This window comes from Heloderma suspectum, chromosome 14 (assembly GCF_057233095.1).
Source record: "Heloderma suspectum isolate Gila_16-S chromosome 14, 16-S_ref, whole genome shotgun sequence".
Taxonomy (NCBI): Eukaryota; Metazoa; Chordata; class Lepidosauria; order Squamata; family Helodermatidae; genus Heloderma; species Heloderma suspectum.
The window spans coordinates 22,558,427-22,575,457 of record NC_139471.1 but is presented as its reverse complement, the minus strand read 5'-3'; the positions used below and the strand labels follow the sequence as shown (position 1 = coordinate 22,575,457).

The 17,031-nt window shown below is 48.7% G+C and overlaps 2 protein-coding genes across 11 annotated transcripts in view; one reads left to right on the top strand and one right to left on the bottom strand.

The window, feature by feature from the left end:
* Positions 1-307: 307 nt before the first annotated feature.
* On the bottom strand, positions 308-6,865 carry ZBTB26 (zinc finger and BTB domain containing 26). 4 transcript variants are annotated; one of them, XM_084820842.1, is made up of 3 exons: positions 6,754-6,865; positions 5,784-6,172; positions 308-4,692 (listed from the first exon to the last, which is right to left on the bottom strand). In XM_084820842.1, exon 3 carries the CDS (start codon positions 4,681-4,683, stop codon positions 3,340-3,342), a length of 1,344 nt encoding a protein of 447 aa, XP_084676968.1. In that variant the 5' UTR covers positions 4,684-4,692; positions 5,784-6,172; positions 6,754-6,865; the 3' UTR covers positions 308-3,339. The 4 variants fall into 4 exon arrangements, with proteins under 4 accessions (XP_084676968.1, XP_084676967.1, XP_084676965.1 ...); XM_084820841.1 differs by lacking the exon at positions 5,784-6,172; XM_084820839.1 differs by lacking the exons at positions 5,784-6,172; positions 6,754-6,865 and adding an exon at positions 5,290-5,411.
* Positions 6,866-7,036: 171 nt separating this feature from the next.
* Positions 7,037-17,031, top strand: part of RABGAP1 (RAB GTPase activating protein 1) — a 102,153-nt gene continuing 92,158 nt past the window's right edge. For 4 of the 7 annotated variants that reach the window (XR_014785867.1, XM_084820829.1, XM_084820826.1 and 1 more), the window contains exon 1: positions 7,037-7,184. The gene's annotated coding sequence lies outside the window, so the exon portion shown is untranslated. Of the gene's footprint in view, positions 7,185-11,115; positions 11,284-14,978; positions 14,998-17,031 lie in introns of those variants that run through there. The other 3 variants (XM_084820830.1, XM_084820827.1, XM_084820828.1) reach the window with 2 other exon arrangements.

Sequence of the window (17,031 nt, the reverse complement as noted above, 5' to 3'; positions counted from 1 at the left end):
TTATATACCATTTTCAGAATTAAGGGCCCTTTGCATACGTTGTTCAGGAATCTTTATAACAACGCTTTAAGGTAGTCCAGTATTATTTCCACATTACAGATGGGCTGAGCCTGAGAAAGAGGGGTTTGGCTAACCTAGTGAATCTGTGGCTAGGACACAATTCAAATGGCAGCCTGGACTCCAAAACTTGTCCACGTTGCCACTCCACTATATCCCTATGGTATTCTTCTGCTCAAAACTGCTGGCCTTGCAAGAAGCTTGCAATGACCACGAGTCACACAAAGGGAAATTTCACGTTGGAAGGTGGTGCAACTGCTTTATTTGAAGCTACCGTGATGACTCGGTACACACACAACAGTGAGTGGTCCTTTGGCAGCCATGGGTACAAGAGCACATTCGCAGATTTAAAAAAGGGCTTCTACTCTCTCTGAAGGGACAATTACAAAGCTTTTGCCATAAGCCAAATGTATTTGCTACATTTATATCCCACCTTTCCTTGAAGGAGCCCAGGGCATCGCACATGAGCCGCCTCCTCACAACAACTCTGTGAGGTAGATTAGGCTGAGAGTCAGTGACTGGCCCAAAGTCACCCCATGAGCTTCATGACCGAGCAGGGACTACAACCCATGTCTCCTGAGTCCCAGTCCAACACTAATTGGCATGAGGCACAGCCCACCCCCACGCCGAATCCTTCTACAGGCGTGTCACTCTGGCCGTGGCGCCATCCACTTTTCTCAAGAGCGACTCACTGCACAAAGCCCCAGGCATGTTGGGAATTGTGGCCCAACACGCCTGGAGGGCACCAGGTTGGGGAAGGCTGATATAGGTCCAGGTCAGTGACTAGTTTTTTCCTGGACGGACACTTTTGAGGAGGGTTCAACTTGTTATGGCCTGCTGGCTTAAGCATTTGACACCCTCCTGGTCAGTTACTGCTCCTCACTCCTTCCTGCCTCACAGCAGAGAGAAGAATTAGATGAGCAAGAGGATGGGAAATGAAACAGTGTGTGCACGTGGTGGAGGGCATCATCCTGAGCAGCCTTTTCCAACCTGCAGCCCTCCAGATGTTTTGGATTTCAGCATGGCCTATCGTCAGGAATGCTGGAAGTTGTTTAAAATATCCAGAGGGCACAGGTAGGAGAAGGCTGATCCTGAGTGCCCCCTCCCTCTTCTTCTACTTGGGTGTGAGTGGGCTTGGCACCCAGGGACACAAGCCATCAGCCGCCTTAGTATTATATAAAGGTTTGTGCCACTCTTCCTCCGAGGAGCTCAGGGCAGTGCAGATGCCTCTCCGCCCTTAACCTCACAACCACCCTGTGAGGTAGGTTAGGTGGAGAGGGAAGGGCTGGCCCCAAATCATTTCAAAATGTCCGAAAGGGTGTTCAATCCTGTGTGGCGCAAAGATCTCGCTGCCTGTCTGAAATGGGGGAGCCTTCATGGGTAAAGTGGGCAGTGCTGCAGCTCCTGTGGGCCTCAGATCAAGATCTCCCTGGTGTCGACCTTCAAAGGTGGGGCTTCCTCCCAAAATGTGCCTAAGAGGTCAGTTTCAGAGCAAGATGAGTTTCGGAAGAACAGCAACATTTTGGGAGGGAAAATCTGTTTCCAGTTTTTAGGAGAGCTCCATCTTCAGGGAATGCTGTGGGTGGTAGGATCATCTTGACAATGGAAAACAATGTGTGTGTCCAGAGCGCAGTTTCTGGCAAGTGATAGAAGAGAATCCCCACTCCGTTTCCTGCTTCTAGCTTTTTACTGCAGCCCAGGAGAAGGCGACAGTAGTACGCAAGCAGAATGCTGCAGAGGACCAGTTAGCCCATGTCAGCCTGGAAGTACCCAGAGATTCCCACACTGGCACAAAGGGGAGGGGGAGACACACACCGATGCACTGCTGACAGACCATAATTCACAGTAAGTTTAACCGTTATCTGACTGCTCAAGAGTTTCTCCCTACACATCAGTAATGCCAAAGGCTAGCTTGGGAGGAGTTCAAGGTCACAACCTGCTAACTGCCTTTTTCTGATGTGTCGGAAAAACGGCATGCTTCCCCTGCTCCTGTTATGCCTGCCCCACCCAACCTGTCATCTACTTCATCATATTACTTCGAACTATTCCTTGAGTGCCAACAGGATCCTAAGCACCATACAGTGGAGACATGGCACCAAGCCCAAGTGCTAACAGTCAACATTAGAGGAGGGGAAAGGTCAAGGACCAAGAAGGAGTGACAGGGGGGAAGGGGAGACACAGGCAAGAACAGAGGAACAGGTTAAGTTGAGGTTATGGCGCCTCCAGAAATGGATCTGGAAGACACACATGAAGGACGAGGCCAGAGGCTGGACAGAAAAGTGGAGGCCGTCACAGATGCAAGGAGCAGCATAGGTGAAGGGCCAGAGGTCAGAGAAACAAGACAAAGGGGGCATGCAACTTCAACTAGTCTAAGCACACCGTTTCCACAAAGACTGGAGGGGGTGCGTGTGACAAGAAAGGAGCCCGAGCAGAAACACAGAAGGGAGTGCCACATTCTATATATCTAACAAAGAGAAGCAGCAGCTCGGCCGCTGCGCCAGACAAATCGTACAAATATACGGAGCTGCCTTTATACTGAGTCCAAGTCCGATCCATCTAGCTCGGTATTGTTGACACTGACTGGCAGCAGCGGCTCTCCAAGGATTCAGGTAGGAGTTTTTCCTGCCCTACCTGGAGCTGCTGGGATCGAACCTGGGACCTTCCGGCCCATACCAGTTCTCCCACCCCTAAAACAGCAGCCATCACACATTTTATCAGAAGAGGGATTTCACTCACAAAGGGTCAAATAGGGTTAGAGTTGATGCCACTTTAGGCTAAAAACAACAGAAGACAAGTACCCGATGTTTTTAACGAACAATACAAAATTAAAAAAACCCAGATGGACTCCCAAATATCAAGAGCTTACAATTATCCAGTGCTTTTTTTGTTTTTCAAGAACTCAGTTTAGTTTAGCTTTTTTAGCTCAAAGAGTCATCCGTGATGGGGCGCAGCTGTTCCCTGTATTTGCCCACGAGCAGCCAATCACACACGCCAACCAGCCTTTGAAAAAGGGGTTTAGCCGGTGCCAGCTCTCAAAATACCAGCGGGGGCAGGCCTACAGCCATGGTGTTCTTTTGACGATAGAGACAAAGACACTCAGAGTCACCAAACACATCACATCCCCCGAGGACAGGAGTCGAAGACTCGCTACAATTTTTTGGTTCAGCCCTTGCAGCTCATTCAGCAGAGCGTCACGGGCTGATGCCTGAGTCGAAGTCCAAAGCAGCTCTTCTACGGTTCTCCCTGCTCCAGTGCTGGTGAAGAGGTGCTAGGGCACCTGCTTCAGTTCACGCAGGCGCTCTCGCTTCGTAAACTGAGCACTGCCTGCGCCAGCTTCCCAGCATCCAGCACCTGGCTGGCGTCGGCTTGCTGGCAGCTTTTCGAGTCCGGCCCTGAGCTGCAGCTGAAGGAATCGAAGTCCACCGCGACGTCCTGGACGCTCCTCTCGTTGGCATTGTCGAAGCTGTTTTTGCCATGGAGCTGCTTGAGGTGCTTCCTCAGGACGGGCTTGTGCGCAAAGACCATGTCGCAGTAGTTGCACTTGTGGGGCTTGTCCCCGCTGTGCAGGTTGAGGTGGTCCTGCAAGGAGCACTTCTGCGAGAAGGTCTTCCCGCAGATCTTGCACTGGAAGGGCTTGATCCCCGCATGCACACGCATGTGCCGGTGCAGGTTGCCCTTCTGCGTGAAGGTCTTGCCGCACAGCAGGCACATAAAGAGCTTGTGCATCTTCAGGTGGTTGGCATAGTTCTCCAGGTGCCGGAAGACACGGGTGCACTTGGGGCACTGGTGGTGCCACTGGAGGCCTTTGTCCGCCCCCCGGGTGCTGGGGCTAAACAGGTCTTTGGAAGCCATGATGAGGCTGTCGCCCCCCGTGTACGAGAGGGCGTAGTTGTGGAGCTGGCTCTGCTCCATGTCACCCGCCCGGTTCTCCACCGTGGAATTGATCAGGGAGTGCTGGGGCTCCGACGAATGGAGAGTGCTTTGCTGCCCCGAGGAAATGAACTGGCTCTGGTCCTTTTTGCTCCTGACCTCTGCAACCTCCCCAATGGACTCCACCTTCACAATCTGGATATCGCTGTCATCCACGTCCATGCTGTCCTCGGAGGGTTGGATGCAAGGGGAGTCGGGCTGCAAGGAGTCCTCTTCTTCTTCCTCCTCCTCCCCAACCCCCGGGTGCTCCTTGGACTCCGAAGAGTGAGTCTGCGGCTCCTCTTCCTCTTTGTTTTCAATCTGCTGTTTCGGCTTGATGAACTTCCACAGGGCTTGCGTGCAGCGCTCGACAATGTGGCTCATTTGAAGAAAGCTCGCCGCTGTCAAGTAGTTCACCAGCTCCATCTCGGGAAACTCCAGGATGCCACTGTAGCAGGACAGAAGCAGCTGCCTCCCAACTTCCGAGCTCTGCAGGATGGAGATTTTCACTTCCCTGGAGTCGTTCAGCAGGAACTGATCCCTTAGGAAGGGAGAGCCTGCAGCAAAGACGATCTTGTGACCGTGAACCTCAAGGTCATCAATGCGGACTGTGACATCACAAAACTTGTTCTCTTCCCTCAGCTTGTCCATTTTCTGCAGCATTGAGTCACCGTAGTTGTCAAACTGGAAGTGGAGGCTATCGGTTCTCTCAGTCATGTTGAAAACCTGAAGGGTTAATGTGGACAGAGACAGTGAATTACACAAACAAAAATAATGTCAAGATGATACCAACTTCAGAATAGAATAATAAAATAGTAGGGTTGGAAGGGGCCTACAAGGCCATCGAGTTCAACCCCCTGCTCAATCCAGGAATCCAAGTCACAGCATCCCTGACAGATGGCTGTCCAGCCTCATAACAAGCATTAGACATGGAAATACAATGGGAATCTAACACCATAACCTGAGACCTGCCATTCTCCTCCCCACCTAGTTCTCTTTAAAAATGCTCACATTATAACCATCATTATCACTGATTTTTCCTTCTCTCCCTCTTTGCTTGCTTGCCCCAACCCAATCTTGCTGAGAGAACAAATGAATAGGGTTTGTAAAGCATGTTGTTACACACTGGGAAGCACATCAGAAATCACATCATTTACAGAGCAACCCTAAAGGTGGGGTTACCGCATTCAGTGGAGCTTACTTTCAGGTGAGTGTTCATAGGTCTGCAGTCTTGTAGATCAAAACCAAGTAAATAAACTTAAACCCTGTGGTTTTTGAATGACACCACCAGTTTGGACACTTCATCTCAGTAGGCCTTCTTACCACTGTATAAATGAAAGCCAGTATTCTTCTCTCCATGGTGCAGCTAATGGGAGATGGTGCTGAGACTGAGTAGCTTGCCTAAGGTCATCTCATAAACTTTCCAACTCACACTCTCGAGACGCTATTTCTCCCGGCTATTCCTCACACAAAGCACCATAATAAACCAACTGAATTCGCTGCCACGAGGTACAGTGATGGCCACTAGTTAAGATGAGGGGTGGGCAGAAGGTAGGTCTCCAGATGTTTCAGACTTTTACTCCCAGGAGTAAAAGGACTGCTGGGAGGTGAACTCCATAACATATGGAGATGCACTTTCTGCCTGTGCCTGTTTAGATCACTTAAATATACACACACCAAAAAAAGGATGTGAGAAATCCATGGCAGAGAAGGGGGAGGCCTATTAATCGCCGTTAGCCATGCTCACTCAGCGGACCCTCCAAGCTCAAAGGCAGTCCACCAGATGCCAGGGGCAAACAACGGGGGAATGCCATCACCTTCGCGCCCTGTTTGTGAACTTCCCGGCTGGCCAATGTTAGGAAGCAGAGGATGATAAGAGGAAGAGTCCTGTTGGATCAGACGAAGGGTCCATGGAGTCCAGATGCATCCTCTTCCCAACAGCAGGTACCAAGGTGGAGAGGGAAGCTGATCCAGTGGAGACTCTTGCCCCGCTTGTGGGCTTCTCAGCAGTATCTGTCTTGGCAGCTATGGGACGCTGGGCTGGATGGACCCACATTAGTCTGATGCAGCAGGGTTCTTCTTATGAGACATCCCCGCTCCTCCTGCCGGTATCATCTCATGCTCCTCAGAGACAGACTTGCCTCAACGCAGAGAGCTGTCCATTCTGCTCTCACCCCTCTCAGGAGAGGCTCCTTCCCTGGTGAATCTGCCGAAACCAGTGCTTTAACTACAGTGCAAAAAGGAAACCCACCACCCTCACTCTGGCTCCCCCTCCCACATCTGGGCCAAACTGTGTCCGCCTCCCAAAGCCTTTGAAAACAGCCCCTAAGGGGTGAGATGGAGGGGTGCATGCGTGCGTGGCAGGTGTGAGAGCTGTCAAGAAAGGTAAAGGGGCGGGTGGACCTCCAGCTGGTAACCCCCTTCTCCCCTCTCTCCACCCCTGCCCTGCAGGCCCCTTCCCCTCTCTCCCCCTTGTAAGACCTTTCCACTTGTTATTTTCTCTCTCTGTTCCCTCCTGGTAAGCCCCTTTCCCTCTCTCTCCCCCCACTGCCTCGCAAGCCCCTTCCTCACTCTCTCCCCTCCTCTCTCCACCCGGCCTCGTGAGCCCCTCCCCTCTCCTCTCCCCTCCTGGTAAGCCCCCTCCTCTCCCTTCCGCCGCGGTGATGGGAGAACGACTGAAGGAGCGCGCCTCTCGTGGCCGCGAGTTCCACAAGCCACCCACAGAACGGGGGGGCGGCGGCGGCGGCTGGACGACTACTCCGCCGCGGGGGGCGGGGGCGCGCTCACCTCCTCTCCGCCTCCCCCAGGCGCTGCAGCGGCGGGGCCGGCCCGGGGGGAGGGGCAGGAGGCGGAGAAGCTGCGGACGCCGGCCAGGGACAACGCCGCCGCCGCCGGAAGCAGGTCCCCCCACTTCCGGCGCCGCTTCTTGACTTTCTTCTTTTTCACGCAGGAGAAGCGGGTTGCTAAGGGAGAGCGGGGCAAGCGGAAGCGGAAACGGAAGCGCCGGCCCCGGAAGTGGCTCGCGCGAGCGTCTGGCCGGGCCCCTGTCACGTGACGGGGGTCGGGCTCTGGGGAGGAAGAGAGAGGGAAGAGAGAGGGGGAGGGGAGCTGGGGCGGCCTGACTGAGGCCCGGCGGCGGCGGCGGCGGCGGCGGCCTGACTGAGGCCCGGCGGCGGGCGGAGGACAGCCCGCGGGAAGAGGCGCCGGCCTGGCTGAGGGTAAGGCCGGCTCGGGCGGCCGCCGCCCCCCCGCACGCAGGACCCCTGAGGGAGCCGGGCGGGGAGCAGCGCCGCGGGGGCCTCCGGCGGGGGCCCGCTGGCGCCGGGCTGGCTTGCTGCGGCGGGCAGCGCTGAGGCGAACGGGCGGAGGGGCCGTCCCGCCGGTGCTCGCGCTCGTCTGCCCCCGTCGCTGCCTTGCGCTGCCGCCGCCGCTCGCGGCTGCTCCCCCCGCGGCCGGCCCGGCGCTTTGGGGCCCGGGGCGGCGGGTCCTTCGTGGAGCCGGGCCGGGGGACGTGGGGACGGTGGCCGCAAGGATGAGAGCGGCGGCGGCGGCAGCGGGCGTTCCCGTCGTGCGGCTCGTTCGTGACGCGTGTGTCCCGCCGCCTCTCCCCTCGCGAGGAGCCCGAGCCGGCGGACACGGCCGCCCGCTCTCCGCGTGTATCCTCACGGCAGCCCTGTGAGGTCGGCTGAGCGGAGGGGCAGTGGCTGGCCCGACGCCGCCCAGGGAGCCTCGCGGCCGGATGGGGACCAGAACCCCGCGGGTAAAATCCAGCGTGGAGTACATCCGCCGGCATGAATGGGGCAAGCGAGTCACGACCAGCACAGGTTCCATTCGTCTCAACGGGCCTACTTTACGTAGCACGCAAGTTGGATCTCCCCCTGGATCTCCCCAGCCCCGGGCCAGCGCTCTCGCCGCTATACCGCGCTGGCCGTCTTACTTGCTTTCCTGTATTCATACTGGAAGTTCATCCTGTTCTTTCTTCCTGTGCTGTGCAAATGATATAGCATAGCCAGTGGCGAGGAGAGATGAGAGCTTATTATGATATTTATTCTTTGTTATTAATTTATTCTTTGTTGTTATCAATTTTTGTGAACCGCCCCGAGAGCTTCGGCTCTTGGGTGGTATAGAAATGAAATAAATGAAATAAATAATAAAAATTGTTAACTTTCCCACGTTTTCCTCCGAGCGAGCCCAAGGTGGCTTACATGGCCCCGCTCCTCCTCCCCGTTTTATCCTCTCAGCAACCCTGTGGGGTCCGTTAGGCTGAGAGTCAGTAACTGGCCCAAAGTCACCCAGTGAGCTTCATGAGTGAGTGGGAACTCAAAACTTCCCAGGTCCCAATCCAACACTCTAGACGCTACAGCCATACTATAATGCTGGTTATGATTATTCTCTTTCATTGTTATCGGTAATACTGTTGATGTATTGTGCTGAAAGCACTGTTGTGCTTATTTATTCCCCACCTACTCCTTTCCTGCAACTGCTTTTTGTAACATTTTGCCTGATGAATAGATCTAGAAATCTCCAAAGCTTGCACAGATTTTTGTGACCTTTTGGTTGGCTTCATAAAACTATTACACTAATATGGATTTTTGAGGTTTTTTTTTTCTTGTGGACAACATGGCAACCTTTGTTTTTATTACTGTTATTAGTAAAACTGATATATAGTATTAACAATAGCTTTGTGTTTATCGTTACTAGTAATACCGATACATTATTATCAGTGCTACTATTTACATTGCATTTACCTCTTACTCTTATTCATCCTTCCCCAACCTGGTGCCCTCCAGATGTGCTGGACTACAACTCCCATCATTCCCAGCCACCATAGCCAATAATGACGGTTGTTGCAGTCCAACACATCTGGAGGGCACCAGGTTGGGTGAAGGCTGCTGTTGTTAGTAATCCCAGTGATATAGCTGGGGTAGGCAACCCAGTGCCTTTGGGATGCTTTGGGCTAAAACTCCCACCATCCCTGAGCAGTTGCCTTTCTGGCTGTTGGAGGCTGTAGTTCAAAACATCTGGTGGGCGCCAGGTTGTGTTAATGATAGTAAGGGCAATATTTGGTTATTATTAAATAAGTACTTTACTGTTGCTGTTAATAATAGCGGGCTGGTTCCAGACTGAGTTTGTTCCCATTGAAATCAGTGGGATTTTACTTAGTCATGCCTAACTTATCCTGTGGATTTCAATAGGAACTAAGAGCGAACAAGTTAATCTGAACCCAGCCCAGTATATTTATTTGATTGTTGTCCCACTTTTTAATCCTGAAGTGTAAGGTAGCTTACATTAAAACTAAGCAATATGCAATTACTTAGGGGCTCCTTAGCCATGCTGGCTGGGAATGATGGGAATTGAAGTCAACACATCTGGAGGGCACCAGCTTGTGCAAGACTGGGTTAGAACAGCTAGGACTGGGGAGAGGCTCCCAGGTTCAAATCGCCATGAAGCTCAGTGGGTGACCCTGGTCAAGTCATTCTCTTTCAACCTGACTCACTTCACAGGGTTGTTGTGAGGATAAAATTGGAGTGTGGGGAGAAGACCATGTATGCTGCCTTGAGTTCCTTGAGGAGAGGTAGGATATAAATTAACAAATGAAGAAATAAATAATATATTTGTGTGTTCGTTGTTATTATTGACAATAATTAAAGTATTGTTTTATTAATAGTAGCAGTGATAAAGTACTTACTGGGCTGTGAACAGTAGTAATGCGGTAGTACTTTCTGTGTTTGAGTTTTTCCACTTTAAAAAAAAGTTTTGAGGTATATGCAGTGAAACTGCCAAGGACGCAACAACTGCCTACCATTAACAAGACAATACTTCATTATTATGATAGTTAATATTATTGATGACAACAACGGAATATATTTATTCATTCATTCATTAAACTTTGTCACAGGCAACTTTTAGGAGTCCATGTAGCATTCTTCAAGCATTGAAATCACTTTGCATACTTGTCTTGGTAGGGAAGGGCCATGGTGGTAGAGCCCCTTTCCTTGCATGCAGCAGGTCCCAGGTTTGATCCCTGGCATCTCTATGTAGGGCTGGGGAAAAATTCCTCCCTGAAACCCGGCAGAGCCTTTGTTGCCATTCAGTGTTGACAATACTGGGCTAGATGGACCAAGGGTCTGACTAAGGAACATACGGAGCAGCTATATACTAGGTCCATAGAACAGCCCTGTGAGGTAGGGTGGTTTTTATTAGCCCCCCGACAGTGTTGGTGCTGAGGGCAAGGGCCGAGAGTCGAGTAGCTTGTGTAAGGGCAGCTGGTGAGGCCACAGCTGAGGTCTGAGAAAAGTCCTTTGAGGTGGGGTCCGCAAATCCTTAACAAAAAAGCCCTGTAAGGCTGTATAGCTTCATATAAAGGTGGCATGAGCCAGACCATCGGTCCATCTAGCCCAGTGTTGTTGACAGTGACTGGCAGCAAAGGTTCTCCAGGGTTTCAGGCAGGATTCTTTCCTAGCCTTACCTGGACAAGCTGAGATTGAACTTGGGACTTTCTGCATGCAAATCAGGGGCTCTACCATGGAGCTGTGGCCCTTCCTAGTTCTTAACCACGGGCCTACCCGGTTTTCCCCATCTTGTGGGAGCAATGAGGGTGGGGTGGTTTGATCCATGGCACTAAGGATCTCTCAGATGTGTCATTGCTTCCTGTGCAAGGATTGCCGTGGTTTACCATTTGCTTGAGGAAGGGCAACCGGAAAAGTATATGGCTTGGAGAAGGGGTTCTCTTTCATGGGAGAAGTTCACAAGAGTTAGTTACCCATTGTGGTGGTGTGATATAGCCATTCATGGAGTTTGGTGGGGGTACTATATTCCACTTCTCTCCCCTCACCCACTAGCTACGAGGGAATCTGTAACATCTATTGATCTAGCTAAAGAGACTTTAGAAGTTATCCACTTAAAGGAGCGACCCCCTTAATAGTAGCCAGGCTTGTGGGAAGAAGTATTCATACAAGTTCTTGCAGAGCAGCCTTCTCCAACCTAGGGCCCTCCAGATGTGTTGGACTTCAATCTGGGGTTTTTAGTCCAATGCATCTGGAGGGCCCCGGGTTGGAGAAGGCTGCTTCAGAGTATCTGTATGTTGGCTGCTTCTGAAGCTTAGGTGGGAGGGAACGCAAAACAGCTGCTTGTGTATATTTGTTACAGGGAATTGACAGTTTGCCTCAGGACATCAAATTCATGACACACTTGGAATCCAAGAGCCTTGCTCTAGGACAGGGAGTGAAGAAGCTGCAAGAGTCTATGCTCCTCCGAAGTGCCATTGGATGTCACAGATGCCAAGACTTTATCTGTGCAAGGCGTGGGATGGGCAGAGTAAGCTCAACTGTTACAGAGTTGGTGCTGACTTGGTCAGAATGCTGCAGGAAAGGAGGGGGTAATAAATTGTGGAGCAGACTGTGCCTATCTTTGTGAGGGTTCTCTTTGGCATTTGGTGCTTGTTCTAGGATAAACCGAGAGAAACTGAACCAGAACGTGGACAACATATATATATATATATAGAGAGAGAGAGAGAGAGAGAGAGAGAGAGAGAGAGAGCGCACACACACGAGGACAGTGATACAAAGACTTGGGGGTGGAAAAATGACAAGGAGTTGACACCCTAACCATCTGCCTGATGGATTGTTTTAACTTTCTGGATGAAGGGCAGAGCATATTTGTGTAGCTTCAGCTTGAGCACCAGCTCTTGCACCCCCCCATCTGAGTAGCTAAGAATGGGATGTTGGGCTGTGATAGGTGGAAAAGAGGCACATTGCTCATGGGCTATATTTCAGCCAAAAGAAAGCATTTTTAAGTGCCGCTGGTTTCAGTGCTCAGCTTTGGCCTTATGTGTCTGCTTGCTTTCTGGGGTTTTTTTTTTTTCTTTTTCTAATTGCAAAACCTTTAAAGGGGTGTTTTTTGTACATGTGGTTTTCAGAGGTTAACAAAAGAACCAGGAAGCTCTAGAATGTTTAGAAGATACTTTCACCTATTACACAATGGTCTGAAGAACTTGCAAAATGATGTTGCACAAACAAATGAAAAAGGGAGAGGTTTGATTTACTTTTGGTATTTTTTAGCCAAGGGCAAATGGTAGTAAGTGTATACAGTTATGGTAATAAATATATACATGTTGATGTGACTCGGGAATACTATGCATCTCAGGAGGACTATGTATACGTGGAAACTGAATGCTTGTTGAAGTTCATGCAGCAGAAGGTTTTGACACTTATCAGAATAATAATGGATCCCTTGAACCATGCTGGCTGGAGATGATGGGAGTTGTATGCCAACACATCTGGAGGGTGCCTGTTGGGGAAGGCTGCTTTGGATCATTGAGAGTTTCAGCTTTCCCCTACTTGGTGGCCTGTGGATTGCACGGAAAGCAAATGGCATCCAGGGAATGTTTTTGCTTTCTAATTCCAGCCTCAAACAGCCTTTAGCAGTATGTGAGTCAAATTAAACTCTGGCATTAATGTTTTGAAACAGACATCGGGATGCCTGCACTGGGCTGGTAAATACTCTCACTTTGAATCCCTAATTGCAGAAGCTGGGAGTTGGAAAAGTGCCATCTTCCCACATATGAGAGCCAAAGGACTTCCCATCTTGGATTTTTTAGGCCCATCTCTGGAACAGAGCCCAAAGATGGAACCAGTCTTGTGGAAGTTGTCTGTATATTCTAGGGCACTGTGTTTTTCATCCCCTGCTGGGTCCAGGGCTATGTCCTTGTGGCTGACAAGAATGCATGGTTGTTCCACTGTTTATCCTTGCCTTCATCTTGCCCTCCTCTCCCTAGTTGTATTTTAGATTGTAAGGTCCTCAGGGCAGAGACCTGTCTCTTCATTGTTACTCTATGAAGGACCATGCATATTTATGGAGCAATGTAAATAAATCATGATGATGACATTGATACCCACCCACTCCAACCTGCTCAGTTAGATTTTTCTAAGTTATTGAAACAGAACTTGGGGATTCTCTTGAATGGGCTTTTAGTTTTCTTTTCACAACATGAGGACTAAAGCATGTCTTGAACAGGAAATTTCAGATTCTCTGAGTCCTTTGAGCGCCACCAGAGATATCACTAGCTGCTGCATTCTCTGGCTCATGACATTCTTGTGACCATGTAGCTTCTCCTATGTCTTACATGTCAGTAATTGTTTTTCAAAAATTGAAAGAGGTCCTAATTGTAGCAGCTGGTTTGATAGGCTATTAGAATTAAAGTTTAGTTAGTCTGAATGCCAGTCAGTTCTTAGCAGACTGAGTCAACCTTGTACTTAAGCCCTCACTGGTAGTAGCCATAGGCGACCAGGAATCACATGCAGGTGAGCAGTTTGGCTGGCAGAGAAGAGTTGAAGTGCTCTGTCCATCTTCACCCAGCGTAGAAACCAAACAGGCTGCTGGAAGAGGGATGGAGCTCTTCCTCTCTCTTCAGCCTGCCCCCTAGCAGGCTAGTAGAAATGTTCGCAGGCTAGTAAATTTTGTGGGCTTATTGGCTTGGGTGATTTCAGTTTCTCTCCTGGGAGGCTGCAGCTTGCCATTTCCTCTTTGCAAGTGACTTGCAAAGGTTCTGGAGGCAAAACTCTTAGCAGGGAATCCATGTTTTTATGGCTGCTTGGACTGAGTTGTTGATCGTCTTTCTTGTCCAGCAAGAAATGTTTGTTCTTCAGTTGAAGCAATTGGGCAATTCTAAAAGCAAACTTAAAGGAAGCTACTTTAAAAAAAGAAAGGAAAGAAAGATGGGTATTTCTTTGGTGCGTCACCCACCCGCAGTTGCTTGTTCAGACAACAACTAACAAAATGTCGGTTACTACACTACTACACTAAATATACAGTTTAGGTTGGCACTAGCTGCGCTCAATGCTGTGTGTGTTGGTGAAGCATCATATTTCTAATTGTGCAAGCAAAAAATGTTGCAGATATGCATGTTTTTGTTTGAACTCTGGAGTAATTTTGCCTCTGGAGCAGAGTGTTTTTAATGTGGACACAGAATACCTGTCCCGATGATGGCTTGGCTTCCTCCACCTTTCTGGCAATGACCTGTGGAAACAGCAGCACGATAGGCTAACTGTTGAGAGAGAAGCAAAATCTTGGTGGCTCAAATGTTGCCTGTGCTTCTGTACTCTCCTACCATTTGAAGGACTCAAAAGCCTCTGAATTAGAGAACAAGATTTGTGCTCTGTGTTTTATTAGATGAAGAACTCTTGTCAGAGAAGGAGCTTGGTCATGTACTGTAATCTATAGCTGCTGTTGTCAGTGTGGTATGTCTCAAACAGACATGATATTGCTTTTTGTTCCTCCTTTCCCTAGCTCCTGAAATTAGAAAATCTGTGGTGGGAAAGGAGGAATTAAAAACCTGAAAAGCAAGGGCCTGTGGGGAGGGTGGGGCTCATAGACTTGTCTGGCTTCTTCTGTCTGTTTGCTATAAATCATCTGGCACCGTGTGGTCTCTGATGGGCTTGGGTGGAATTCAAAGCTTCAAGGGGTGTAAAAATATTTTGGCAACGTCAGGCAGTGTTTGTGAGTGTAACAGTGTGAAACCTATATCTCTTTTTACGCGTGTTGCTTCACTAGCGGTGGGAAATGGAGCAGAGGAGCAACAGTTTCTAGAGAAATTCTCCCTCCTTTAGGGTGTAGCTATTTGGGAGTGCAGCACAAAACAAAGGAGGAGCGTGTTGACCGAGCCTTGAACTCAAGTCAGCCTTTGGAAATAATCTTAAGGTGCAACTTGTTGGTTTAACTCTTGACTTGGATTAGTTGCAAGTCCATTATCAGTAATGGGGAGGGCAAGTGCAGACAGGAGCAAACGAAACCATAGATAAATACATCTAGCTTGCGGACTTGGAATATTCTTGGTGCGGGGTCTCTGTGTGCATGTATGGCTTATGTACATCTACATATATGCACAAATGAAGTGTCCTGTCAGCATAGATTTGTAGCTATTATTGGAGCTCTTCCTCCCCCTCCCAGTTGGATTCCAGCATGTGAATAAATGGCAGCTGAACCCCCGCAACCCAGCATGTGATGAAGTAAACATCACCCCCCATGCTAGAGGTGAAAAAGTCAATTTTTTCAGTTATTTTTTATAGCTTTCTGAGAGGTTTGAAAGTGCTTTAACTGTTTGAGTGTACCCTTCATCAGTGATGTGAGGTGGAAAATGTTCCAAAACCAGAAAGTTTTCCAGTGCTTTGTTTTTCCGCAGGAAGTTTTCCATTTCATAAGTTTATTAGTAACAATGGATGGATGCCAATTGCAAATACTATATGAGGCAAGCTTGGCTGTTTCAAAATTGTAATTAATATATTTAAGGTGATTATCCCTAGCATATATGTGGGAGAATACATATATGTCACTGAAATACGTATGTCCCAGTATGAAATGGAAATAATCAGTAGTGACAGTGAAACTGAAGGTGCGTCAACAACCTCAGTAGAAGAGAGTTGAGCTCTGTTGAATAAATGAGTGGTGTGCACAATTCTTTGGGCTGCTAAAATTAATTAGTACAGCCTTTCCGAGGACCTGGTGCCCTTCAGATGTGTTGGACTACAACCCCCAGCTTCCCCAGCCAGTCATGCTAACTGGGGGATGCTGGGAGTTGTAGTCTAACACATCTTGAGGGCACCAGGTTGGGGAAGGCTGAATTAATATGTCCACAGTGTTCAATACTTTTGTGTTTTTTCTTATAATCAAACAGTGTAAGGGAAGTATGTGATACTGTTTTTAAATTTTTACAAGTATTCCAATAAGAATTTCTAGGTAATATACAACTTACATTACATTAAGTGAGTTTTAATTGGAACAAAAAAAGAACATGGGGTACTTGTGCCAAGTACAAGTAAAATAAACATGCTAAATTAGATCACTTTCTAGAACATGACAGTTTTCTGATGCAAATGACACTATGCAAATTAGCCCAAGTATTTCAAATTTTCAGGAAAATCTTCCAATTTGTAATTTTCAGGAAAACCTGCCTTTTCTGTTCCTCATTCTTTGAGAGAGACATATGAATGTTGTCTTTTTCAAGCTTTTTCCTAGTAGTGTGCGTGTGTGCGCTCTGCTCTGTGTTCTGCCACCAAGGGAGATGTGGGTAACATGCAGTAAGGCCTTCTCAGTGATGGCCTCCCCAGTTGTGGGACTCTTTCTCAAGTGAGGTTCTATGGCCTTTCCATTGCTGGTTTTTAGACAGAAAGTTAAGATGCTTTTTATTTTGCCTGGTTGTTAATGGACTCTAACTATGTATTAACTTGCTGGCTATTTTTTATTTTGTTTTTATAGTGGTTCTAACTGTTTTCAGTTTTTATAGTATTAGGATTGTTGGTTTTTAAAACTGTGAACCGCCTTGGCGGCTGAAAGTCAGGATATACATGTTTCTATAAATACCAGTTTTCTGGTTTGTCTGAAAGTATCTTAACTGTTTGGGGGTATACTCTTGTACTCTTGCTCATAGTCTCATTTTCACGCTTCTGAGGAATCAGGGTGCCTTGGACTGCATGTGTACCCAGCTTTATAAGCTCATATGGAAGAACCGTGATGTGTTAAATATAGACCGTGCCTGCATGCAGAGCACACAGAACCCTCAAAGTTGCTGCAGAAAGAAGACATTTCACGCTGCGAAACAGAGGAAGGTTAGGCAAAGCCTTGAGAGGAATCCATTTTTAGAAGCGGGAGAGCTGCTGTCCAAAAAGTGCTCCTGGATCTGGTCCTTCTCTACTGGAAAGGAACAGTGGAGATCCCCCATTGCTAAGGAACTGAAGAAGGCTCCTCTCTTGCCACTTTAGTCAGTCCCTCTTTGAATTCTTGCTTGAATGTAGGAAGCAACTCATGTTTGGGGAAAGTCAGAGAGAGGCCTGATTCTTTTGGTGCCTGTTATACCAGCTCATATGACGTTTGGTTAGAATGAGAGTGATGCCCTCTCCCCTTTGGTGGCTGGAACCAGAACAGCAGAGGCAACTTGAGCATATACCTTATTTAAAGTACCATTCAGAGGCTGGGTAAGAGTAGTGGATGATTCCAGGTCTGCCTTGGTTCTAGCACTGTAACCTTAGTAGAAGAAGAATGTTTTGGTGCTCTTTGATCCTGGCCCACTTT